The sequence below is a fragment of the Marmota monax genome, unplaced genomic scaffold (assembly GCF_021218885.2).
Source record: "Marmota monax isolate L192 unplaced genomic scaffold, Marmota_monax_Labrador192_F-V1.1 WCK01_AAM20220418_F8-fsc00057, whole genome shotgun sequence".
Taxonomy (NCBI): Eukaryota; Metazoa; Chordata; class Mammalia; order Rodentia; family Sciuridae; genus Marmota; species Marmota monax.
In genome coordinates, this window is record NW_026693933.1 from 11,640,397 (window position 1) to 11,667,913 (window position 27,517).

Sequence of the window (27,517 nt, forward strand, 5' to 3'; positions counted from 1 at the left end):
TCCCCCCCCCCCCCCGGTCTACGCAATCTGTCCCTTCCACCCACTTACTCTGGCCCCCCCACTCCTACCCAAAGCCTTCAGTGATCGTGGCCCACTACAGGGCCACAGGTCGCCAAGGACCATCGGCTGCCCAGAACAACATCTGTTCCCACAAAGCTTTGTGCCTCCCCACCTCGGGCAAAAAGAGGCCTTGACCCAGAGCCCCGCCCCGCGCGGCCCCTCCCACGAGCGCGGGCCCTGGAGGCCGTGGGCGTGTCCCCAGCGGCGGCGCCCGCGGCGCTGGGCGGGGCCTGACCTCGGCGTGGAGCTGCGGGCGAGCTAGGGGTGCAGGTGGCTCCTCCTTTCCCTCTCCCGAGTGCTGGCCGAGCTGGCTGCGGAGGGAGAGCCTTTTGTGCCGGGCTGCGGGAGCCCGCGGCGCGCTGGGCTCGCACGTGCCGCCGCGGCGGCTGTAGCACTGAGAGCAGCGGACCCCGGTAGGGGTGTCCCCGGGCACGCGGCGGAGATGAAGCTCTTGAAGCAGTGGTGGTCAACCGGCGGCGGCCTCCTACACCTCACCGTGCTACTGAGCTTGGCAGGGCTCCGCGTAGATCTGGACCTGTACCTGCTGCCGCCGCCGCCCACCCTACTTCAGGATGAGCTACTGCTTCTAGGCGGTCCGACCCGCTCTGCCTATGCGCTCAGCCCCTTTCCAGCCTCCGGTGGGTGGGGGCGCACCAGCCTGCTTCACCCCAAGGGCCGGGAGCTGGACCCTGCTGCGTCACTCGAGGGCCAGCTGCTCCGGGAGGTGCGCGCACTCGGGGTCCCCTTCATCCCCCACACTCGGGTTGACGCGTGGTTGGTGCACAGCGTGGCTGCCGGGGACGCGGCCGGGACCCATGGGCTACTTGGTGCCGCCGCCTCGTCGGGTGCGGGTGTGGACGGCGGCAGCCAGGCAGCGCCGGGAGGCGGCGGGGGCCCCCGAGCGGGTCGCAGTAGCCCTTTGGCCGCCGACGAGGAGGAGAAGGCACCCGTGGAACCGACGGCGCAGGTGCCGGACGCTGGCGGACGCGCGAGCCAGGTAACCTTAGAGAGGGACGCAAGCGAGTGCGGCGTCTACAACGCTCGGGGCTGAGGAATTGGCCTTGAGCCCTGGAGGCTTGTGGTGGAGCTAGGCTGCGGGGTTAGTTGGGGGTGGGGAGAGGAAGAAGGAATGGGATTAGATTTTTTGCTCACTCTTTTGGTTCAGTACCTTGCGTGCATGGGAATGTCTTTCCCTGGTACCTGGGACTAGAGGATAATGGAAGTGGTCTTGACCTCTATGAGGATGCGCGTTTTTCCTAAGAACCACGCTGCGGCTCACCAGGAGTTTAACCCAATGGTTGTCCTTGTGTGCGTCTTCCCGGGAGTAAGGAGCCGAGTCAATGTGCACTCCAAGGCCAGCCAGCAGTCGGTCCCTCAGCGACCTAACCATCAACCTCGCCCAATTATTAGCATACCCATTATTAGCACACAGATAACAGGTACCCTGACAGTCTTGTGACCAACATGGTCCCTTTGGTTTATTGGTACAGCCTCTTTTGCAGCTTAACTTTTTTCTTTTAAACAAAATTCACCAAGTTCTGTAGATTGAAATATCTGGTGCTGCCCAACACTAGATCTCCTTATCCATAGTTCCTACCAGAGACTTTTTAAATTCCTTCTTGACCCAAATCTTAGTGTAAACTGGTATGGATCAACAAGTGTTCCTTGGGATATTTTGTGTGTGTGTATGTGTGTGTGTGTGTGTGTGTCTGAGTGTGTAGTGGAGTCTTATGCAAAATGGAAATTGGGGCTAAACTGGTTTGTTTGCAGCACTTCAGAATCGCCCTGTTTGTGTAGGCAGTTGCCTGACGGGCTTCTCCACCCTCTGAGAGAGGGGTCGTTGTGCGAAGTTCTGGGTGATTCATTGTTATGCTGATCTGATCCCTTCCTCCTCAAGGCCACCGGAACTAAGGGGGATGGGGTTGGTGAGTCTTGGTGGGCTCCTGTCTTTTAGAAAAGTTGAAGGTTCTTCCTGCAACACTAGCTCTTTCTTCAGATCTGGGGCCTGTGGGGCCTGTCTCACCTGAGGAGGACTGCCCTGTTTCCTTACCTGGTTCTGAAATATATGGGGTTATAACCCACTGCTGGATGCTGCACTAGGTTATCACCCTGCCCCCCTCACAGCTGAAGACCAGCCTGTTTGCAAAGTGAGCTGGGACGGGAGGGAGGGGAGGCTGTGTGCTCTTGAGGACCTACCTCCTAGGGAGAACCTGGACTTGCATGTGGGGATCAATTAGCTGTCTTAGCTGCCAGATGACTTGGTTCTGTTCAGTCTGGTAGTGACTGTTGAGACTTTATAGAGTTTCCAAGCTATGTCCCCTTTGTCAGCAATGCCTCTTGCTTAAGCCTTGTGAGGTCCACAGGCAGGCATCCTTATGTCTAGTTTCTATTTATGGAAAACAGAAGTCCAATGAGTTAGGGGACTTGATTAAAGCCACACATTAATTAATGACAGAGGTGGGACCAGAATCTGAGTCTCCTGTCTCCTAAACTGGCTCATAAATTAAGCAATGGGCCCTTTACTCAGGCTGTCTGGACAAGCATACACCTGGGATGGGGTGACTCAGCTCCCCCCCTCAGCTTGTCTCCTGCCCCTAGGAGAACTGCTCTCTGGTGCTGGGTTTTTAAAGAGATTTTAAATTCATAATGAAGACCATGACTTTGGGGAAAAAATGGTCTAGGGAAACAATACCAGTCTTTGCGCTTAGCTACCTGGTATTTATCACTTACTAGCTTCCCTCCCTCCCACAGGTTTTTTTAATCACTCCAAGCCTCCATGTCTCCTAGGTCAAGAGGAGGATGTTGTGCTAGTTAAATAGGAAAAGCATGTGTGTGGTGCCAATAAGTGTGCCTGCCCCATAGGGTCGAAGTAGGAATTAAAATTTCATTCCATAGAAAGGGCTTAGTCCTGCATCTGTCTCAAGTACTTAATACATGTAAGCTTACTGTTAACTTGGAAGAGGAATCATACTTTACCCCATAGGAACATTATAGGTGTTTTTTCTTTTTTGGTTTTTAATAGATAAGTCTAATGGCTTTCAGTTGAGTTGCAGGACATTCTGGTTTTAGTGTATATTTTTTCATAATTATTGTACACATGCAAAAAATATTTTGGAGTAGGGGATTTTACAAGTAGGTGTCAAAAGATGTACTGCTTTGGTCTCACCTCTTAATGGGGCTAATCATTATCTGAAAACAAACTCCTGGAATTCCCCAGGCCCAACAAGCTTCCCTTCATAACCACAGCCATTCACTACAACCAATGAATATGTCCTTCAAAGTTGCGCACAGGTTAAACCAAGACATGAACAGCTTTGTAGAGTAGGATGTTTGAGCATATTTAAAGATGCATGGCTGCCTGCAGTCAGCATCAGTATTTGAGAGAACTGTTGCTACTTTGAACCTGAGAGGGCTTGTGGTTTGTCTGTGACAGTGACCTATCACAGGACAGACAGGTCCCATCTGGGACCACTCTATTTACTGACTTTTGGGCTGCTTTCTTCAAGTCACAGAAATCTAATACAGTTAGTATTTAATTCTAAGAGTAAAGGGAAAAGATAAAAGTTCCTTGATTGTTAAAGTAAAATTTGTTTTCATGTCAAAATCAATAATCACTAATGCCTGAGATGAAACACAGATATTTGCCTGTTTTTAACTTACAGTCATGATACAGAAATAGTCCTATAATTACATTGTAGCTCAACAAAATTTTACAGTAAGCTTCTCATTTTGCTTACTAACAGACATTGTAAAGTGTTTATGGTCTTGCATGGGAAAGGAAGGCACAAGTTACTGTATTAATGTCATATGGCTGCTGTAGCAAAATGCCACACTTAAATAGAAATTTACTGTCTTACAGTTTAGGAGGCAAGAAATCCTCAAAGTGTTGGCAGCATTGGTTCCTTCTGAGGCCTGTGAAGGAGAATCTGCTCACAGATCCCTCCTGCTTTGGGGTGGCTTGCTGGTAATCTTTGGCATTTCTTGGCTTCAGCAGCATCACCTCAATGCCTACCTTCATCTTCACTGAGTTCTCCCTGTGGGTGTATCTGTGTCCAGGTGTCCCTTTTTATAGGAACATCATTCATATTGGGTAAGGATCCACCCTGACATCTTAATTTATCTAGTCACACTGGCAGTGACCCAATTTCCAAATAAGATTTCATTCTAAAGTTCTAGGAGTTCTGACTTCAGCATAGGAGGGACACAGTTCAACCCATGACAGTCACCATTGCCCTTCTGTCAACTCTTGGGGGTGTTCATCTTGCTTAGGCTCTAGCCATTAAAAGCTAAGTCACCTGTTTCTGGGATCGACTGATCTGTGTGTAGAACCATCTGTGTGTAGGACTTGGGACAAGCTCTTGAGGAAGTTGGCTTTTGCTGACTTGATGTGCAAACCTGGGAACCTTAGTTCAAACCATCTTTTTCTACTCAAACTTTGACTTCTATTGGCAGGTTACAGAGAAATATTTTGTAACAACTTTTGAATCATTCCCCTCCTCACCATCTCCCCTGCTTCTGTGTTCAGGCAGTGGGAAATCAGCGTGCAGAGCCATAGTCCGGGGGGTCATGGTACTGACACTGGAGTCTGGCCAGCCAGGGTGATCTCAGCTCTACCATTGTCTGTGATAACACTTCATGTGTGTGTGTGTGTGTGTGCGTGCGCGCGCACACACACGTGCTCTGGATTGAGCCCAGAAATGTTTTACCACTGATATACATCCTCAGCCCTTTCTGTTTTTATTTTGAGCCAAGGTCTTCCTAATTGCTTAGGGTCTTGCTAAATTGTTGAGGCTGACCTTGAACTTGCAATTCTCCTTAGCTTTGCTGGGATTACAGTTGTGCCCCATCATTCTTATCTCTCTTGAGTTTTGATAAGAGTACCTGAGGGAGTTGTTGCAGAATCAAAAGAGATAGTGCAGGTCAAGTGGGCAGGGTTGGTATGTAGTAGACTTTCAATATTAACTATTATTGAACTGAGAGCTCTATAATAACCTCTCCCCAGCTTAGTCCCGATCATTCTATTGCCAGGTGCAGATTTCTAAAGCACACCTTGGTGCATCTCCCCACTTCATTTGGGGATCCGCCTCTAGCTTCCTATCACCAACTAATTCTATATATTGTCATTCAGGGCTCCCAAGTGGCCCATTAACCCATTCCCCACCTGCCCTTGCTGAACTTGTTACCCTGGTGCTCTGCCTGAAGCCTACTTTCCTGCTCAGACCTTTTCTCCCTCCACTCCCCATCCCCATGCTACCTCTTTACTGTTTCCCTTGCCTAGAGTTCCTGCCTTTCATTCCTGTCATGCTTTCACTGTTAAATTCTCAGACTGTTCCTGTTCTTCCTTGGGCTCCATTGCACTCTGGAACCTTTTTTAAGACTTGGCACCCTCTACTTTGAACTGTGGTGTCTTGAATGTGGAAACTGGGTCTTTACTTTCCCTGCAGTAGCACCCAGGGCCAGGGTTTAGAGCAGAGGTCAGTACAGTTAGTGTCTGTTGCCCACTTATGTCCAGGGTTGCACAGGGGCTTTACAGCCCTTCCAAGGTTGTCACAACCCTGAATGTGCCTTGGGTCCTTCAGGGCCAGAGTTCCAACTAGAAAGTAGGTCAGACCTGAAATCCTGACCATTTAATGCCAACTACTTCAGTGGCTGGAGCAGAGGAGGGCAGATCATCAGGTTGGCATTATAATGAATCGGGTGGTGAAACTTGGGATTGCCTGAAGTTGTAGAGCACGGCAGTGACCTTGCTGGAATAGAGCAGGGCACTGTTCCCAAGCACGGAGTAAACCACACCTCCCGCCCACTGCAAACTGCCAAACAATAGCTGCTCCCTTTCATGGCAGCCTTGTGAGAGGGATATTTCGTTCTCAATATCAAGTTGTTAAGGATTTACATTCATACTCAGGTACCAAGGCAGCTGAGGTACATGCTTGGGTTGCTTTTGGTCAAGTTGTAGGTGGTGCTTGGCAGAATATGGCCATGTCATGGAGGCAAGAAAAGACCTTTTGAAAGAGGCTAGAACGGAGTTTCCATCTATGAGTCAGGCTCCTCCAGACAAATAGAACCAGTAGAGTATGAATAAATAAATACACAAAGATTGATTTCAGAGAATTGGCTGACACAGTTGTGGAGGCTAGCTGTCCGAACTCTGTATAATAGTCAGAAGCCCTGGAAAGAGCAAGAGCTGGGATGCTGCATGCTTGAGGTGGAATTTCTTCTTCAGAGAATTTTGTTCTTAAAGCCCTGCAGCTGATAAGACGAGGCCCCCCCAGATTATTGAAGGTATTTGAAGTCAGCTAGTTGATTGCTGACATTAAGCACATCTACAAATGTCTTCAGAGCAACACATAGGCATCTATTTAATTGAGGAACAGTACTGTAGCCTAATCACATTGACATAAAACTAAGCATCTGTACTCCACGTCCTTCTGATCGGTCATTCACTCCCAAATTGGCAAAAGGAGGATATTAACATCTTTCTTTGAGCTTTCTTGTGAGGATAAAATGACACAACATTGAGCCAGGTGTGTGATGGCACACTCCTGTAATCCTAGCGGCTGGGGAGGCTGAAGCAGGAGAATCGTGAGTTCAAAGCCAGCCTCAGCAAAAGTAAGGTGCTAAGCAACTCAGTGAGACCCTATCTCTAAATAAATACAAAATAGGGCTAGGGATGTGGCTTAGTGGTTGAGTCCCCCTGAGTTTACTCAAAAAAAAAAAAAAAGAAAAGAAAAGACAACCATATTGAAGGGTTGATACCAATTCCTAGTATGGTAATAGATGCTCAACTAATGATTTGCTGTTGCTGCTGCTGAGCCCTGGGTGAAATTGCCAGGAAACCCTTGCCTCTCCAGGAAATTGCAAGTGATTGCTCAGTCATGCAGAGACCTGCTTTGGCCTGAGAGAAACCCTTCCCTCCTCAAGGGGGAAGTCACACTGGAAATGGTTAGATGAATTGGGATGTTTGCATTAAGGTCCGGATGAGGGGGTGGCTGGGGCTCAGTGATAGAGCACTCACCTGGCGCATGAGGCACAGGGTTGAATCCTCAGCACCACATAAAAAAATAAAATAAAGGTCTTCATCTACAACTAAAATGTGTGTGTGTGTGTGTACATATACATATGTGTATATATATGTGTATACACACACACACACGCATGTAAGATCTGGCTGGGGAAGGAACACAAGCACCATCCTCAAATATCTGAAGAGCTGTCTTGTGAAGGAGACCCTGGACTTGCTGAGGAGGGAGAACCCAGAGCCAGACTGAAGCTTTCCTGAGGCTCAGCTACAGGAGAGACTTCACCTTTCTTCAGAGCTTGCTTCTCCTGGAGTGGTCGGTGACTGCATCAGTCACCTGGGTGCTTGGTAAAGTGCAGAGTGCCAGGCCCACTCACACTTATTGAATCAGAGCCTCTGGGTTCTTGTGGTACCCCCAGATTGAGGGCTCCTGCCTTAGGGTTCCTCCCTCAGGAATTCCCAGTGTCCAGCATCACCTGGGTGGAGGGAGGGCCATGCCAACACCCCTTCTATGAATTTAAAAGCTTAGGATAACTAAAGGACTGGGCCAGAGGGACATGCTTGGGGAAAGGGCCAGGGCTACCCCGAGTGTTTTTGAAGTTTAAAGTTGAAGCCCAATTTCTTTTTATTATTTCCCTGCATATTCCAAAGAACTTTTCTCTGGATGGAGATGGAGTAGGTTGGGGGATGTGGAACTGGCTTGCAAAAAAAAAAAAAAAAGGTACTAATTATGAATGTATAACTTGCATGTAAATGCAGCTTTAAACTCAAATTCTAGAACTAGAGAGGCTGAGGGAAAAGTACCAGAATAGGAGGGAACTTTCTGAAGTATTCTATATTGTGGTGTGTCACGGGTTACATGGGTGCCTGCATTTGCTAAACCTTTGCTAAGGTTTCTGCATTTCTGCATGTGTCAGTCCAACCCCAAAACTGAAAGATTAATTGAGTGGGGAGGGGTGAAGTTGTTGACATGAATGCTGGGTAATTATTGAAACTGGGTGATGGGTACATGGAAAGTTCACTATAGTACTCTGCATTCTATTTACGTGTGCTTGGTATTTTCTATAACATAAAAAGCATTGTGCATTTCAAGGACCAGGTAGCCTATCTGACCTGCTGGGGTAAACTGAAATTAAGTAAAAGAGATCCTAAGGAAATCCCCCATTCCTGGCCCTGGCCTGCAGGAGGGGTTACTTTCATGAGAAGCAGCCTCATTTCAAATCAAAGCCTTTGAGTTGGAGCTCAGGCCCAGTGTCGCAGGCACTGTGGTGCTGGTGGTTGGAAGCCTGGTGGTGGTTTTGCCTGACCTCTCTTGGAGGGGAGTACATCAAGCGGGTATCTGTCCAGTTTATAGCTGCCTCCCTACCTCCACCAGGGATCTTCAGAAGTGAGTTTGGCTTATCACATGTCTTACTACAGAAAATTCCAAGCGTACATCACCAGTGGAGAGATGGACACTAGGATAATGACCTCCATCTCCATCATCCAGCTTCATCAGGTCCAGTTCATGTTGGTGTTGATTCATCCATGACTCCCTCACCCTTTCCTCTTGTAATATTGTGATTTTTTCCCCCCTGTGCTGGAGAGTGAATGCAGGGATTGGACCCAGAGCCTCCACATTTTGGATAAGCACCTACCACGGCGCTATGCCCCAGCCCCTCCCTGCTTCCTTGTTTTAAAATAGTCCCCAATATAATTTTTTATTTCCCCAGACATTTCTTGTGTGAACTTTCTGCAGGGACTTTCCAACTTTGATTCTTTATTACTACTCTTCCCACTACTTTCATTGGCTAGAAAACCTGCAAATATTTCAGTATATACTCCTGAAATGTGAATGTGAAGTCTCTTCTAAACTGTGCCATTAGCACACCTATAAGAAATTAATAACAATTCTTTAATAGCAAATATTCAGTCAGTGTTCCAAATTTCCTAATATTTCATGAATAGTCTCTTGTGGTTGGTTTGAACCATAATCCAAATAAGATCCCACCTTGAATTTTTGCCAGCTGTGTCTGCATAGTAAAGTAACAAACAGATAGGAACACGTTTGATCCGGATGGGATCCACTGTCCCACCACCACGGTTGGAATCTGTGCCTCAGTATGAGGGAGCAGTGTGGGTCATAGTGGTGACAGAGAGCAGAACTCCCCCAGGTGGCTCATGAAGAGACTGAAGTGAATGACTTCTTACCATGTGGATTAGGGCAGATGGGGGTGTTGGTGTTGAGGAATGTTGGAGAACCCTGGAGGAAGAAGTGCCCTGACCCTTCCTTTTCCACCCTGCATTTCTGTTCCAGCCTCCTCCTGGTGAACTCAGCTGATTTCCAGCCAGCTTCAGAACCTCAGATAGCAGGACTCAGCTTCCAGGGGATGTACATGGATCTGGAGGGACAGACAATACCCCAGTACTAGGGCTAAGAGCTGGCCATGGAATAAAAAATGCTTGCAGCCTGATCCTGGTTTTGTCACTCACTAGCAGTGTGACTTTAGGAAAATTGTTTAACCTCTGTCCTCACTTTCCCCCTGTAAGAAGGATGGTAACAGTACCTACCCTGAGGGGATGCTGAGCAAATTAGATGAGATAATGCCCATGGTGCCTGGTCCACAGTGAATACTCCATAAACCTGAGCTATAATTATTATAAGCTGTTATTAAGAACCACCCTGGCCAAACAGGGCACTGTCTCGCTTTATCTGGCTTCTTGTCTCTGTAGCCCTGATGATCCAGCTTGCCTCCAGCCTAGAGACCAGCCTCCGAATTCTTTGGCCCTAGTGTTTCCCTCTAATGTCACCCTACTCATAGACACCACACTGTTCTTTTTTTTTTTTTTTTTTTTTTTAAAGAGAAGTGAGAGAGAGAGGAGAGAATTTTTAATATTTATTTTTTAGGTTTCGGTGGACACAACATCTTTGTTTGTATGTGGTACTGAGGATCGAACCCGGGCCGCACGCATGCCAGGCGAGCTCGCTACCGCTTGAGCCACATCCCCAGCCCAACCACACTGTTCTTTGTCTTTGAAGGTTCATCCAACCCCAAAGGTCGAAGGAGGTCTCAATCTCTCCCCCCCTTGATGAGTAAATGAGAGGGCCTGTCAGTCCAGCTGGGACTGCTCACAAAGGGTGTTGTTTTCAGGAGCAAAGTCTCCACCCCATTGTTTAGGTTCTAAGGGCCCAAGCTGAAAGGATTCTGGCTCCTTGCAGAGGATGAGATGGATCAGTTCCCAGCCAAGAATGTGGTAGAGAGGACTTTTCCTGGAGGTTCTGATTCTCCGTGAGTCACCAGGGTTTTAGTTGTGATTAAGGGCCCCAACTCACAAATTTATGATGGCTTCCTATGGTAAGCGTGGAAACTGACTTTTTTTTTTCTTTTTTTTTTCCTTCTTAATTGGGTCCCAGTACCACAAGTGTAAAAATCACCTACACACAAATAAAAAGGAACTTAATGATGGGTTTAGCTTGCCTATTCTTTAAGAGCCTGGACCATAAACCTCCATCATATACAACACTACTTGTAAAATATCCATATATCTCAGTTCTGTGCCACTGAGTTGAGAAAACAGGAAAGAAGAGAACAGAGATAATAACTGCTTCCTACCAGGGGCCGGTATTGCTTTCTCTTGAAACTCCAGTTGAGTTATTGGCAGTCCGTCATTGATTTTAACTTCTCAGAATCAAAAAGGGGTAGTAACTAATGTTTATAAAGTGTCTTGATATGTATGAAGGCACTTTTTTCAACTAATTCCTTAAAATGGGAATTATTAGATAATACTGACCTCTCATTTCAGAGTTGGGGAAACAGGGTCAGAGAGGTTACACAGCCATTGACATGCAACAGGCCTTTTTACTGTCTGTCAGATCTGGGCCCTTGTAGCAATAGTTCATTTAAGGCTTTGCAGGCTGCAAATGATATTACAAATGCCACAGACCTTTTTCACTTTATAAATATAAATAATATAAGAGTGAATCCTACTCTTCCCTGCCTTGAGATAACTGGCATAGTTGGTTTCTCTGGAATGCAGACTTCTAGGCTAAGTTTAGTGTGCAGGAGGGAAAGCAAGGGTTCAGCTACGATGTGGACATGGTACATCAAGATGACCAGGCCTTTCTGCCTTGGCCTGATCAATACTGGGATGTGGAAAGGCATGATCTTGGGTGAGGGAGCTCTCAGCAACTGTAGGCCAGCTGCTCATGGAAGTCACAAGTCCTTCCTTGTAGGGGATCTGGGGTACATCCCCACATGCATCATGCTAACTAACTATGGGGATAAGTTTTTCTTTTGTCTATACTTCTTGTGACATGTTCCTGTTCGCTTCCTAATATGTTCTCAGTAAATGAGAGGTAAATGAATACAGGAAAGACCATCTAAGATATTTATTCCTTAGGGCTGTGCAAGTTTTAGCATTGATCTTCCCTAGGTCTGTGGGATTCAGCCAACAGTTTGCAATCAGGATTCTCAATAGTTATGTAGGCTTCTCTTTCTCCTTGTGGCCTCATAGGCAAGGTGACCATATCAGACAGTTCTGGTTTACCCAGTTAATTATTAACAGCACCCTCTTATCCTCTCAAAGGTGAACTGGTGAACTTAACAGTTGTGATGGCCACTTATTCATAGACCCCCTGGAATGTCAGAGATAAGGGAGCCTTTGAGGAAACCAGATTATCAAGGTTGAAATGAATCTGCCCCAGGTCTGTCTGCCTCTCAGTCTTCTAGAACTGGAGAGAGAAGAGGAAATACCCAGAGGCAGCAAAGCATAAATACCTACCCAAACCATGACTTGAACTTAGTTCCTTGAACAACTCACTGTGAGAGCACTCAGGCTTTCTCTTACTATTTGAATCTGTCCCCCACTTTAGTCTAGAGCTGCCCCTGCTGTCTTCATATTCAGACATACATTGTTATCTGTGGGGTTGTAGCTGCTGATGAGCTGCATTTTTAGTCTTTTAATTGTTGAATATTAAGAAAGAAACAGACCCAGGGTAAAGGGATGTGGGGAAATGGTATGCTCAAATACTATTGAAGACAATGTTAAAATGGAACAGCCTTTGGGGGAGGGGGGTGGCAAATTGTCATATCCCATGAAAAAAAGTTGGAAAATTGTCAGAATAATTTCTTTGGAAAGCAAAAATTCCTAGTACAGAACTTATGGGAGAAAACTCTTTTAAGCTTTACAAGAATAGGGAATTTTTATGTTATATAAAGCTTCTCAGTTCCTTTTTCAAAATTGGCATGATGAGGATACCAAGACCTAAAAATAACACATTAAAGAAAACCACAAGTTACTCTTAGGAATAGTCATGAAAAATATTAAACTAATAGCAAGATACACAAAGAATATAGATGACAAACTTGTAGCCTCCTCATTGCCCCTCTCCACTTCCTATCTTCCTCAGTCTGCTCTGTTTTGGTGGCTTCTTTTTTTTTTTTTTTTAAACCCTTGAACCCAGGGGCACTTCATCACTGATCCACATCCTCAGTACTTTTTATTTTGAGACAGTCTTGTAAGTTGCTCCAGCTGGTCTTGAACTTGATCATTCTGCCACAGACACCTGAGTTGCAGGGATTACAGCATGCCCTGGGCTCCACCTGACCCTTCATATTAGGATTCCAACATTATAATTCCTGAAGACTCCCAGCGCCAAGCCCCACCTCGCTCTGTACTCTCTTGCTGGGAATCTCATCAGTTCCTGTGACCCTGCTCCCCACCCCAACCTGTCTTGATGTGTCACCTTCAGGTCAGACATTTGCTCTGATTTCCAGATTCTTAGTATGACATTTCTACTTGTCTTTTCACATCTTAAATTGAACCATGTCCAAAATGGAAGAACTGTTTCCTATTTCAGCTGTTTTCCCCTCAGCTATCCCAAGTTATTCAAGAGTCAGATCTAAGAGTCAGTTAGTTCTTCCCTTTACCTCCTGTTTCTGTTTCAGAGACAAGCCCCAACTAACTTTTTCCCAAAATATATCATGGTTTTCCCTACTTCCATCTGTATCTGTTACCATCCCTTTTCAGACTGTCATCCATTGAGATCACCAGAGTAGCCTCCTTGCCTCTTTTCCTGCTTCCACTCTTGTGAAGACTGGAGGTGAGACAAGTAGAAATGACCTAACACGACTACTGATGAATGAGAAAAAGACTAATGTTTCATGGTAAAAATGAGCAAAAGAAATACATACACATTTAAACTTTTGAGACTGAACATCTTTTCAAACTTTAAAAAAAAAAAAAGAGTACATATATCCTTTGCCCCGATTTATCTGTTGTTTAATTAAAGAGTGAATTAAAGCTATTGTATCCCTCAATTCCCAGATACTTTAGTGTGTTTCTTGAGAACAATGATTTTCTTTTCTGTATCCAGTTATCAAAGCCAGGAAGCTTAACATGCATCTAAGATGATTATCTACCTTACTGTCTATATTCAGAATCGGTTGCCCATAAAGGTGCTTTATAGTTACTTTCTCTTCCGGATTCCCATCTAATCCAGGATCATACATTGCAATTGAGTTACTGTGTTCCATTAGTCATCTTTAGTGGAAAAGTTACTCGGTTTTAGAACTTCTTAACCTTTAGATTTTTGAAGAGTATCCGTTATTTTGTAAAACGACCCCCCAGTTTCAATTTATTTAATGTTTCCTCATAATTCGATTGAGAGTAATGAATTTTTGACAGGAACATAGAAATGGTAGTGTTCTTCATATTAGGAGTACCATGATGTCAGTTTACCCATTTGGGTAAGATGGTATCTGCCAGGTTTTCTTGTAGTGTTTTTCTCTTTGTAATTAAAAATAATCTGCAGTGATAATTTGAGACTATTATTTAAGTATCTTGTTTCTTACCAAATTTTCACTTCATAGTTGTAGCATCTATTGATGGTTTTCTAGCTCTGTCATTCTCTTTCCATATTTATTGTTTGTATTCTACTGTAAGAAAACATTTTTTCCCTCATTTATTTAGCTGTTTATAGTTGAGTAGATTACTAAATAACTTTATTCAGTGAGTTATAATCCATTATTCTATTAGATTTTTAACCTAGTTTTAGCTTCCTGCATTGTGTGTTCTGGTCCTGTAGAATTTCTCTGTCCTTGGTCCTCCTCTCCCTGAGTTCACACACACACCAAAAAAAAAGTTTTCCAGACTAATGTTTACTTGATCCATTTCCTTATGGGCTTGATTTGTTACCTTTTTCTGTTATTTATACAATTTTATGGGTAACATTCTCAAGTTGGCATGTTGACATAAGTGTTCATGTGTGTTGTATTAATTCAACTTAATACAAAATAAGGGAATCTTGCATTGTGTTCTAAAATTGATTGTGTGATTTAGAAATTAGAAGTTCCTCTGTCCACCAGCAGCAAAGTTAGCTGTGTTGGGAATCAGAATTTTTCAATTTGGTCATCTTCAAATTTAACAAACCTTGCTTGAGCAAAAGATAAAAGGTTAAAAAAAAAATAAGTAGTAGCCAATTATTCCTTTTCCAGATTTAGAGAGTATTAGCATTGTAATTGCGTCAAAGAACAATCCATCAGACATAGGATCCCTACCAAAGTCTTAGGATGTTGTATCTAAGAATTGAACATTCAACAAATGTCTGTTTGGGGTTTACTATGTGCTGGACACTAGGGTAGACAGATGGCATATAGCAGCCCCCAAGCAAACAAGAGACCCTCCCTCAAGAAACTAGCATCCTAGCAGGACAGACAAGACTGCTAACAAATACAAAAATATCAGTTGGTTGCTGAATTCTGTGGGGGTAGGAGACACAGAGCAAGGGAGGTAGATGTTGGACTGAGAGGTTTTTGGTTTTTGGTACTGGGGATTAAACCTAGGAGCACCACATACATACATTTTTATACATACATACACACACACACACACACACACACACACACACGAGGGTCTTGCTGAGTTGCTTAGAGCCTCACTAAGTTGCTGAGGGTAGGCTGGCTTTGAACTTGTTGGTGGGATTATAGGCATGCACCACTGTGCCTGGCAAGAGATACTTTTTAATGGCATGGTTAAGAAAGAAAAGTGAACTTAGGGGTTGGGAATATAGCTCAGTTGGTAGAGTGCTTGCATTGCATGCACAAGGCCCTGGTTCAATCCCCAGCAACACACACACACACACACCGAATTTAGAGAACTGAATGAAGCCACAAGAAAAGGGTGTAGAGTTGAAGTCAGAGAGAGCACCTTGTAGGGCAGCCAATCCAAGGCTGCAAAGTGAAGGGGTCCTTGGTGGGCCTGAAGACAGTTTGGGGACATTGCTATTTAGAGATCAGGGGATGAGGCAGCAAAGCAGAAGCCTTAGGAGATCTAGGAGAATAGGGGAAGAGGTACTTGGATGCAAGATGAACAAACTGTTTCCAGGAGGAGGCAGGAACTAAAGTCAGATTTTGCTGGTAGGTCAAATGAAGATGGAGAACTGTTGGATTTGGGAGACCTTATAGGCTGTTTTAGTGGAGTGGTGGGCAAAAAATTCTCATTGAAATAGATTTGAGAGAGAATACACTGAGTCCAGATAACTCTTTGGAGGATTTTGCTCTAAAGGGGAGCAGAAAAGTGGAGTGGGACCAAGGGTAGTGTGGGACCGATGGAAGGGGTTTTTACACATGGCAGGCATACATTAGTAGGCTGATAGAAATTGCCCGACCGGGCTGGGGATGTGGCTCAAGCAGTAGCGCGCTTGCCTGGTTCGATCCTCAGCACCACATTCAAACAAAGATGTTGTGTCCGCCAAAAAAAAATAAATAAATATTAAAAAATTCTCTCTCACTCTCTCTGAAAAAAAAAAAAAGAAAGAAAAAGAAATTGCCCAACTGATGGTGCACCGCTGTTGACACAGAGGAGAAGGGAGAGTAGCAGGTACAACTCAACTTACTAGCGGGATTATGAGGCGTATACACATGAGACTGACTATGCTGGGAACCAGAGTCACCTGCAGTGTTGGGAGGGAAGCAGAATGTGTCCTGGAGTTTGTACAGATAGAGAAGCCAGAGAAACCAAGTGGGCCACCAGGATATCTGCATCCCTTTTCTGCTTTTTTCCTTGCTTCTGGCATCTGTGGATTTTCATCTCTTTGATCTTCACCTTCCTACCTCTCCCCCACCCCCCAACTTAAAGAATGAACATTTCTTTGGATTGGTGGTGGTAGGGGGTGCTATCCTTGAGTTAGTCTAGTTAGTGCCATGTTCCTAGAAGTCAAAAATTAAAGAGATCCTTTGAAAGAGTTTGAGAAGCCTTATTGTTACAGGAAAAAGATTAAAGAAAATTTTAATATCATAACTGAAATAAACAGTATGTGTTAAATTGCTAGAAGAATCTTTTTTTAAGTCTCCTTAGCAAATTAAAAAGTGGAAGGACTCATCTGAGTAAATAGTCATATTGATATAGTTCTGATTATAAAAGGAATACGTGTTTGTTGTATTCAATTACAGAAGTATGTATAGCAAAGTCAGTCCTTTCCCAGTTTGTCCCAACCCATCCTGCCTTCTAGAAAGAATCACAGTTAATAGTTGGTAAAATAACATTTCCCAGATTTTTTGTTTGCTTCCTTCCCTCTTCCTCTCTCCCTCCTTCCTCGTCCTGGGGATTGAACCCATAGCTTGGCATTTGCTAGGTAAGCACTCTGTGGCTAATCTACATCCTCAGTTCCTTTTATTAATTTTGAGACTGGATCTTACCAAGTTGCCTAGGGTGGCCTCCTGAGTTGCTGGGCTTTTAGGTATGCGTCACTGTACCTGGCCTCCAGATTTTTCTACATACACAGGTATTTAATCAGTGTTTCTTTCCATTTAGCTGCTTGATGTGTTTTCAATAAAGAACTAAAGAAAAACTACCTAACTGCAACACTGATTTCCAGATTCAGTATGCAAATATTTTAAATTCAAGGTCTGTGTACACGCATATAATTTAAATTGTCCGTGTTGGAATAGCCCATCTCAAAATTAGTGCTTGTCCTCGTTTCAGAATTAAATGTTTCTTTGATACTGAAATAATGAAATGCCTGTCGTAGCATTTGACATAAGGGTTTATAAGATCACTAAACAATTAAGTGAAATGCCATTTGCTTATTTTATTTGGGTTTCTAAGCACATTGTTGGGTACTTTTTAGGAGAATCAAGTACCAAGAGAGAGGTATGAAGGTATGGATCACAGATCTGAGGAGGAAAAAAACGAGGAAAGGGTGTCCGGCCAGAAGGAGAAATTACAACAGAATAATGAAGATGAAAACAAAGTAGCAGATAAACCTGAGTGGGAGGCGGAAAAGACTGCTGAATCTAGAAATGAGGTGAGCACATCAGAATCTTCTAGTCTTGCCGTTTTGGCTTTTGTGTAGCTTTGTGGCATTGACAATTTACATTGAGAATGAATTTTGCATGTAAGTATGCTCCACTGTTACAAATCTGTCATATGAAAAAGTATAATTAGACTTTAAAAAGAATCAGCTCACAGAATGTTTTCTCTGGTTAAACTCAAGATTTTGCAGTACATGCACACATACCCTCCAGCAACCTACTAGCAGGTTTTGCTCATTGTGTTTGCCAAGATAAGGGATAAATACATGACTGATATTCTGGACCCAAGCTGGCTGGATCCTGGAGAACAAGAAAGAGGACTAACCCTGTAGCCAAATCACCCTCAATTCCTGCTAAGGCTTGAGTCCAGATCTGCAGTCTGCTAGTGGGCCAAGCAGACCCATTGACATCCAGGAGCACATTTCATACTTCTGGTCTCTCTTCTAAGGGGCCAGGCCTGGTAGTCCACCTTATTGGCTACTCATTGACTAAACGTACTCTGAGAGAAGAGGTATAGAAAGATGAACTCTAGAAGCTTGGCTGAAGGGATGGGTTCTTCCTGCAGCCTGGTCTTACCCTCTTCTTTTACTTGGACCACATCTGGTTTCTATTCTGTCCTGCTGAGGTCCTGCCCACAAGCCTGGCACACAGGTGCTCCAGAGACAGGCCTGGAGATTCCACAGACCTTTAGTCACATGGCATTTCTACCCAGAAGGAGCACCCTTGCAGATCTTGTCCTGATGGACCTTTCATCATGACCTGCTTCAGCATGTCCCCTCCCTGGGAGGTAGGGGTTGACCCTGATCTGTGAACCCTCTTGAAGGATGGAAAATACCATGCCTGGCCCATCCCAGACAGTCCAACCTCACTGAGGTTTTGACCATGTAACATTACAAACATTACTTGATTTTTATGGAGTGAAATCAGAAATAGCTTTGTTCTCTTTGTCTACCCAGTACTCTTCCTGCCCCTTCCAGCCTGTTCTAACCTGTTCTAGGGGAACCAGTTTTTCCTTCCACTGTGGGTAAAATCTAGGGCAGGTCACATGACTTCTAGATAATCAGATTTTAAAAGTTCTTCTGGTCATTCTAATGCACCAACTGACAAAAAATAATCTATTATAGTTCTCAAAAATTTACAACCAAAATTTAGCTTCTTCCCTCTTCCCATCTCATCTGTTGAACCCACAAGGCTTTTTCCTAGTGTGGAAACGGTATGTATGGCCATGTTCTCTAATTCCTCAGTTTGTCCTCTCCTGCCTGTTAGGCTGTTTTCCCTGGGGCTGAGGATATGGAGTGGTAACAATTCAGGAGAGGTTATTTGGCACCAACTGGGCATTGTTTCCCTTGACATTGGGATACGGTTTCATTTCAGATTAGTTACTTTCATTTTGTAGATTCTTTGGGGGAATCCCTGTTCTTGTGGCTAGGTGTCTTTCATCTGCTGTTCTTTTGAAAAGGGCAGATGCATCTCCACCTCCAGCTGGTCCTCTGGATTCTTAAATATTCAGCCACAGCCTCTCCATCAGGCCCTATCAACCACTATCTGGCTGTCTAGCATGGGTTCCTGGCCACATGCTTTTTACACCCTTTGTATTTCTCAGGCAAGACCTGAGAAGTAGACTGCAGGGAGCACACGCCAAGTTTGTAAGCAGTTCTCTCTGAGGCTTTTCTGTTCTTTAGGTAAGAAGGACGGTAGAGAGATTCACCCCATTTTCATTCCCTCTTTTTTAAGAGAGTGAGAGACAGAGAGAGAGAGAGAGAGAATTTTTTTAATATTTATTTTTTAGTTTTCGGCGGACACAACATCTTTGTTTGTATGTGGTTCTGAGGATCGAACCCGGGCCGCACGCATGCCAGGAGAGCGCACTACCGCTTGAGCCACATCCCCAGCCCCATCATTCCCTAACTTCTTCAGCTTCAACTCATGTATGCCCTCCGTCTCAGTCTGGCATTTCATTTCAAATTTCTAAGCATTTGGCACCTGCCTGTGCTTTTCTCCAGCTGGTATTCTCCCTGACCCCTCATTTACTTATTAGACTTTTATCTTTCCTCAGGTATCTTTTGTGTGGCTTTACTACCATTGCCCACACAAGCAACATATGGTGATGTCAGTGCCTATAGACATATACTGAAAAATCCATATTTATTTTGCAGGAGACATCATTTTTTAGCCCATATTCCTAAATGAATGTGTGTGTGTGTGTGTGTGTGTCCCAACACTGGGGGTGGAACCCAGGGCCTTGTACATGTTAGGCAAACTTCCCCTGAACCACTTCCCTAGCCTGGGAGAGTATTCTCCCACCACTTATTTAATGGTTCCTGGTATATTTCCTCATGCTGTTGTGTACTTTTTCTCCTGGGTATGTGGTATGTCTTTGCCTTTACTCCCTCACTGGGTATCACAGAAAAGCAGGAACTAATCAGGGGCTGGGGTGGTGGCTCAGTGGTAGAGTGCTGGCCTAGCATGCATGAAGCACTGGAATCCATCCTCAGCACCACATAAAAACAAACTAATGTATCCACCTAAAACTAAAGATACATAAATAAATCACCCAAAGAGCAAGGCATTTGTGCCCCAGGTCCTATCAGGCTCAGCTCCTCATCATTTACATCAGAGGTCTTTGTATACTATAAGTTGTACAACATTTTTAAAATTTATTTTTTTATTAGAGCTTTATAGTTGAATGTGGTTGGGGGTTTTTTGTTTTGTGGTGCTGGGGATTGATCTCAGGAAGCACTCTACCAACTGAGCTATATCCCCAGCCCTCCAACCCTTTCTATTGAAAGTCTCACTAAGTTGCCTAGGGCTTCACAAAGTTGCTAAGGTTGGTTTTGAATTTGTGATCCTCCTGCCTCAGCCTCCTGAGTCATCAGGATTTCAGGCGGTTAAGGTAGCTCTAACTAGTAATTTGCATTTTTAAAGATATTTTGTCAGGTGAGTGAATCACTGGCATTTCCATTCATTTGGATGACAACCCTAGAAGAATACCTAGGGACAGTGATAAAATTTACCACATGCTTTCTCTCTAGCTCCACTGCAGGCAGTTAATGAATTCATTGTATACGCAGATTAAATGGTTCAAAGACATTTTCTTCTCACTAATGAGAAACTGAACTGAACTTATGTGTATCCACCATGTTCTTTGAATATTCCTAGTGGTCTTTGTTCAAAATGCAGTGAGGTCTTAACCTAAAATGGAACTGTATGTTTTTATTTTATATGAGGATTAGAAGCAATTACAAGAATCTGACTTAATTTCCTGGCACTCTAAATTGAACTGAAGTACAGTATAAGTTGTCTTACAGATTAATATTTAAAAATAGCTCAGCCATCCATTTTTAGGTAAGACTTAAACTCAGGTGAACAAAATATATGTAAGTAGTTTGATTTTTAAGTGGTGGAGTTCTTTGAAATTAAATGCCTCAAAATTGTCCTCTGAGGTATAGTAGACCGAAAAAAGTATTGCTTATTGTGTACAACAGAACGCTTTCCATAGTTAAAATGCTCAATTAGAAGGTATGTGATGATGAAACTCTGGGAAAAAAATGAATTTTTGATATAGAGGTTATAACCTCTATATCAAAGAAAAGACTGAGGAATTAGCAACAACATGAAGCTCTTACCACCTTTAGGACCTAAAGGAATCTGAGGAGAAACAAACAGCTCAGTGAGAACTGGAACTGATGATTCAGCGAACCCTAGTCTTTAAGGGAATCACTCTTACATCTGTCTCCTGTTGGATATGTCACCCCACCTGGTGGGGGTTAGCCCTTCAGCTCTCAATCTCCTGGGTGCTATCAGGAATAATAAAACAAAACAACCAAAACAAAAAAAAAAACTCATAAAACACAACATTGGCTACTCTAAAAGACCAGTCCATATTTCACTTTTAAATAATCCTTGAATTGTTTTTGCAGAGGCTGGGGTTGTGGCTCAGTGGTTGCACACTTGCCTGGCATGTGTGAGGCACTGGATTCAATTCTCAGGCCCACATAAAAATAAAATAAAGGTCCATCAACAATTAAAAATATATTTTTTAAAAATTGTTTTTGTAGTAATCCAAGTAGATTTGTGCTGATGTTACCCATTCTCACTTGTGATTATCAGTAAATTTTGGTTGGGGCCAAAGAAAAATCCAAAGTTGGGGTCATTAATAGAATACTTCGGAGTATTAAAAAATGAGGTCTAGGAGTTGGGATTGTGGCTCAGTGGTAGAGCTCTTGTCTGGCATATGTTGAGGCATCGGGTTTAATTCTCAGCACCACATACAAATACATACATAAAATTAAAATTTCATCAATAAAAATAATTTTTGAAAAAGAGGTCTCATTTTAATAACAATAGTTTGGCAAATAAGTCCACAGTCGTTAAAACATGTAATTTCCCAAAGAGGAGCAAGAAAAATCTTTTTCACTAATTTAGCTTAAATAGTCCTATAGCATCTACAGACATAGAAAAATCTAATTTATCATGGGTCCTAAAAAAACAGGACTTAATAGAACTTGAGAAATTTCGCAGAAAAGGAAACTATGTATCTTGACTGATTTTTTTTTTTTATTTAATTTTTTTTTAGTTGTAGATGGACACAATACATTTTTTAATTTTGTGTGGTGCTGAGGATTTGAACCAAGTGCCTCACACATGCCAGGTAAGTGCTCTACCACTGAGCCACAACCCCAACCCTGAAACTTTTTTTTTTTTGGTAGTGAGGATGGGCCTCAGGGGCACTCAAGAACCACATCCCCAGCCTTATTTTGTGTTTTATTTAGAGACAGGATCTTGCCGAGTTGCTTAGTGCCTCACTGTTGCTGAGGCTGACTTTGAACTCTTGATCCTCCTGTCTCAGATTCCCAAGCTGCTGGGATTACAGGTGTGTGCCACCGTGCCCAGCTCATGAATCGATAGTGCCCTACCAGTGAGCTTGACTTCCAGGCCTCCAATTGGTCTGAATCTTCCAAAAAACAAATAAACAAGAAGAAAAAAAATATATATAGGAGGGTAGGAGTGAAGCACAGAACATGAATACCTCATTCAGGACCATGAATTCACTAACATAAAGATAATCTAGCCAGGTGTGAAGACACACACCTGTAATCTGGTGATCTGGGAATCTGGCAAGAGAATTGCAACTTTAAAACTAGCCTGGGTCACTTAGCAAGACTAAAGGGATAGGGCTATAGCTCAATGGTAGAGGGCCCCTGGGTCACTTCCCAGCACCTCAAAAAAAAAAAAAAAACCCATAAAACCCTTGTGCACTCACTAAAAACAGCAATCCTGAATAATAAAGTGGACAATTTCAAGAAAACTCAGTAACAAAGGAATTCTATAGATAGAATACTAGAGTTGGAACCAAGACTAAGATTGAGTGGCTTGGAATGTGAACTAAAAGGTCTTGATCTGTACTACCAACACAAGGAATCCTAAACCAAGAAACAAAAAAAGTTTAGAAATTATGAACAAGTTTTGGAGAGACAGAAACACACACAATTGGTTTAGTTAGTGGCTCTTCATTGTGTGAGGTTCGTACAGAAATTTTCCAGCAAAGATGAGTTTACAGAACGGCATGGTGGTGCCTGCCTGTAATCTCAGTAGCTCAGAAGGCCAAGACGGGAGGATCATGGGATGGAAGCCAGCCGCTGGCTAAGCACTCAGTTAAGACCCTGCCTCTAATCAAATACAAAATAGGGCTGGGGATGTGGCTCAGTTGTCAAGTGCCAGAACAGCAACAAAGCTTATGTTTTAAAAATCATGAATGACATGCAGAAATAAATGCTTAGTCTTGAGAAAAAAGACTGAAATCTGATAGGCGCTGTGGCACATGCCTATCATCCCAGCAGCTGGAAAGGCTAAGGCAGGAGGATCAAAAATTCAAAGCCAGCTTTAGCAAATTTAGGAGGCCATAAACAACTTGTCTCAAAATAAAAAGGGCTAGAGATGTGGCTCGGTGGTTCTGGGTCCAATCCCTGGTATCAAAAGAAATCCTCAGCATGAAAAATGTGGACACAAAGAGATAAATACCCAGAATATACTATAGAGATGCAAAATATTGAAAAACTGAGACAATGAGAGGAAAAAAAAAAATCTAACCCCTGACGTTAGAGAGTTTGAAACATGAAGGCAAAATAGTTCCAGGATACAAAAACTTTATTCAGGTTTTCTGTCAAAGGAGTTACTTCAACAAGAAGCTTTATGTTGAAGGCAGAAGTGAAGTGAAGCAAAGAATAAGTTGGGAAAGACATTAGGGCAAATATAAATATGTAGCTTTATGGAGGAACAAAGTAAAATAAGGCTTGGAACTTAAAATAGTGGCTAAAAATTATGTGGAAGATGTTCGTTAGGACAAGAATGGTGGGGTTTGTAGTTTATTCTAATTACAAAATTAAGTACTAAGGGAAACAAAATGTAAAGCTCTCAACCAAGGAATAAAATAGGGATAAAAGATCCAAATTGAGCCTAAAACCCCATACAACCACTTATCTTTTGTCTGAAGACTGGTGTGCCTGTTTTGTTTTTCTAGATACATCTAAATGGGACAGATACATCTTTCTCTCTAGAAGACTTATTTCAGCTGCTTTCTTCACAACCTGAATATTCTCTAGAGGTAATTGTAATCTTGATTTTTTAAGTTCCATCCTTTTACTTGGATGACATAGTAGTTTGTCAAACTTGTGAATTAAGCACAGAGAACTTTATACTTCACAGAAATCAATTAGCACATTCATATTAAAAGCTACATGGTAGTTTATACTTATGCTTTAGTAGAATCTTTTAACATTATCCCTGTATTATTAATGTGGATTGGTGATAGCTAAGAAAAGTTCTTTTGTTAGTATTGTCAAGTTATTAGGTAATAGAACTCTTTTTTAAAGTGCCATCTTTCCATTATTTTTCAGAACATCTCAGAAGATTTTCCACCTCTTCTAGGGAGTACCAGTGATGGCATAAATTCTTTAGCACACTACAATGTGAATTTTACCCAGGCTATAAGTCATGATGTCAATCTCCATGAGGCCATGTTGCTGTATCCCAACACCACATTTAGAAGAGAGCCCGTAGCAAGGACTTCACAGGCACAGGAACAATTTTTGCAGCTGAATTTTCATTCCAATCCTGAGCAAACCCTTCCAGGAACTAATATAACAGGATTTGTTCCACCTGTTGACAATCAGATGTGGAATCTAACAAGCCAAGACCTCCTGTATGACCTTGATGCAAATATACTTGATGAGATAAACTTATTGTCATTAGTCACAGAAGAAAATTTTGATCCCATGGAAGTCTCTCAGCTTTTTGAAGAACCAGACTCATTGAATTCAAGTCACCATTGCAATTTTTCTCTCTCGGTGTGTGATGAAGAAGGTGCTATAGGTTATAGTAGTGACCCTGTTTCTCCTCATTATGACTTAGAAGGGGCTGTAGGAGGCTACTACCCAGAATCCAGTAAACTGTGCCACATGCATCAGAGGAATGAATCTGGTTTTCATGGGGATCTCACATTTCACATATTTCATGACCACACTTACCATACAAAGCCAGATGAACTAGAACCCACTTCTGAATCGCTTTCATGGCCTGGGAAATCACAGAAAGTGAGTAGGTACCTCAATGATACACATAGAAATCTAAGCCGTGATGAACAACGGGCTGAAGCTCTGCATATCCCTTTTTCAGTAGATGAAATTGTCCGTATGCCTGTTGACTCTTTCAACAGCATGTTAAGCAGGTATTATCTGACAGACTTACAAGTCTCGCTGATTCGTGATATCAGACGAAGAGGGAAGAACAAAGTAGCTGCCCAGAACTGTCGTAAACGCAAATTAGACATGATTTTGAATCTAGAAGACGAAGTGTGCAATTTGCAAGCAAAGAAAGAGACCCTTAAAAGAGAACAAGCCCAATGTAACAAATCAATTACCATAATGAAACAAAAACTGCATGACCTCTGTCATGATGTTTTTAGTAGGTTAAAAGATAGTGAGGGTAGGCCTGTTGATCCAAACCTGTATGCACTTCAGTGCAATCATGATGGAACTGTTTTGATTGTGCCCAAAGAACTGGTGACCTCAGGCCACAAAAAGGAAGGCCAAAAGGGAAAAAGGAAAAAGTGAGAAGAAATTGAAGATGGATTCATTTTAATATTCAGAAAGATTAGTTGGGTCACAGACCATCGAAACAGCTTAAATTTAGTTCTAACTTTGGGATTTTATTCAAGTGTAAGTATGTCTTAACTGAGTCTTTACTGCAACTTGAATCACTCAGTTAAGGCAATATATATATTGATGTTTGTATCAATACATGTTTTTAAGATCACACTTCAGGGAAAAGGTGGGGAGCCACGGACATAAGTACAAAGCAGCCTTAACATTGTTTGGTACTGTAGTAAGCTTTTAATTTGTATATTTAACTTATACTTTTTTGTGAAAATAAACTTTATATTTGAATTCATATAAAAACAAAGACCTACCTCTTAAAAATTTGTTGATGGACCTTTGTTTGTGGTGTTGAACCCAGTGCCTCACACATGCTAGGCAAGTACACTACCACTGAACCACAACCCCAGCCCCTAAAAGACCCACATTTTCAAATGCTGGTGAGCAAACTATAAAGGCATAGTAGGATAACAAATATGGGAAATCTCCTTCCTAGCTAAAAAACCACCTCTCCAACAATGAGCAAGAAGGCCTTGGCTACTAAACGCAGAGTACCTAGCAGTAAAAAAGCCAGATGACCACACTAACATGATTTTACCAGTTAAATCTCCTGCATTGTGCTTGAGATGATTATTTTGCCCAGAAAATGTCAAAAGTAATCTATGCACAATATTTTTAAAACTGCCTGAAAGATCCTTTGATAAGTTTCATACTCTAAACTGCTAGGCATCAGTTTAATGACTGTATTTGTCAAGGATGAGTTTTGATAGGTCAGGTTACACCTAAGCATCCTGGATTTGGGGCATGTGAATGTTTACTATTAATGATGCAGAGATCTCATTCTTGTCTTACAATAGAACCAACAAAGTTGTTGCTAGCCTGACTCTTCCCATTACCTCTTTAGTTTTGCCCAGCAGACTTCAAAAAGAAACCAATGTGCAGATAGCCCCCGTGATGTCCATGTCAGGTATTCTCTAATGTACTTTAATTCCAGCTCATGTGAATTGACCCATATCTGTTAGATTTACCATTTTGTATTAAGCGACCACACAGTGATTTTTTTTCCCAAAAATCTCCACAATACATCCGGCAGTGACTCACCAGGATTGACAAATAACTTTATGCTCTCCTTGTTAAGTGTATGCTGATTGAGGACAGTTGGTCCCAACATCCGCTCATTCTGTACTGACCTTCAAAGCATGCTTATGAGGTCTTGAGATTTTCACAAGCCTAATTCTCTTCCCCAATCTACCTACCATCAAAGAATGTTTTTTTTTTTTTTTGCTGCTGGCCTCCTCAGGAAGAAAAATGCTCAATAGCCAAGTGTTGGCATTAAGACAATCAAGGATCAAGGTACTTGAAGTTCTGAATCTTGACTTGAAAGTATATGTACATGCAGGATTGTTACATGAGAAATGTTAATTACTACAGATAGTAATGCATACAACTATTAAAATCTTAATTACCTCCTAAATCCTCTTAAGACTTGTAAAAGCTTTCCCAGTGTGGCAAGGCACTGTGTCAAGCCTAAAAAGGTAGTTCCCAGTGATGTTTGTTATTGATAGTTATGTCAGTGGCACCCCATCAAATTGTGGGAATCAACATACTTGGCTGTGTCTTGTGGATTTTCCTTGCTCCTCAATCTCAGGAAAAACATATGTTGCATGATCGTTCAGTCCTTAAGAGGCTCTTATGGATGTGAAATGTCCAGTTATAGCCAAATTTTCTGATTGTTTCCTTGAGTTTAAGCCATAACCACACTTAAGATGCTCCCCACCACAGATAAAGCACAAATTGTCCAAGTACAGAAGTGATTGCAATGATAAAGTTTATGCCTAAGACAAACATGCCACCAACCCCCTTAGAGCAATTTCCTTCTTTTTAAGACACATCTAGGATTACGAGAAGCTACCTGGTTTATTTCTGAAATATACAAGCGTATAGAAAAATTGTCATTATCTGGGTAAACCGTTATTTTCATGTGCCAGTTCATC

General features: G+C 42.7%; 1 protein-coding gene across 2 annotated transcripts; it reads left to right on the forward strand.

Moving 5' to 3' along the window:
* The first annotated feature begins 319 nt into the window (after positions 1–319).
* Positions 320–25,849, forward strand: Nfe2l3 (NFE2 like bZIP transcription factor 3). Of its 2 annotated transcripts, none has more exons than XM_046463659.2 (4): positions 320–1,057; positions 17,187–17,363; positions 23,891–23,974; positions 24,267–25,849. In XM_046463659.2, the coding sequence occupies exons 1-4, from the start codon at positions 503–505 to the stop codon at positions 25,479–25,481; spliced, it is 2,031 nt and encodes a 676-aa protein (XP_046319615.1). In that variant the 5' UTR covers positions 320–502; the 3' UTR covers positions 25,482–25,849. The 2 variants fall into 2 exon arrangements, with proteins under 2 accessions (XP_046319615.1, XP_058441343.1); XM_058585360.1 differs by having other exon boundaries at positions 320–784.
* The last annotated feature ends 1,668 nt before the right edge of the window (positions 25,850–27,517 follow it).

Coding starts and splice junctions, on each gene's coding strand:
- Nfe2l3 (XM_046463659.2), top strand. CDS start 503: ATGAAGCTCTTGAAGCAGTGGTGGTCAACCGGCGGCGGCCTCCTACAC. Junction 1,058..17,186: donor CTGGCGGACGCGCGAGCCAG/GTAACCTTAGAG, acceptor GGTACTTTTTAG/GAGAATCAAGTACCAAGAGA. Junction 17,364..23,890: donor CTGCTGAATCTAGAAATGAG/GTGAGCACATCA, acceptor TTGTTTTTCTAG/ATACATCTAAATGGGACAGA.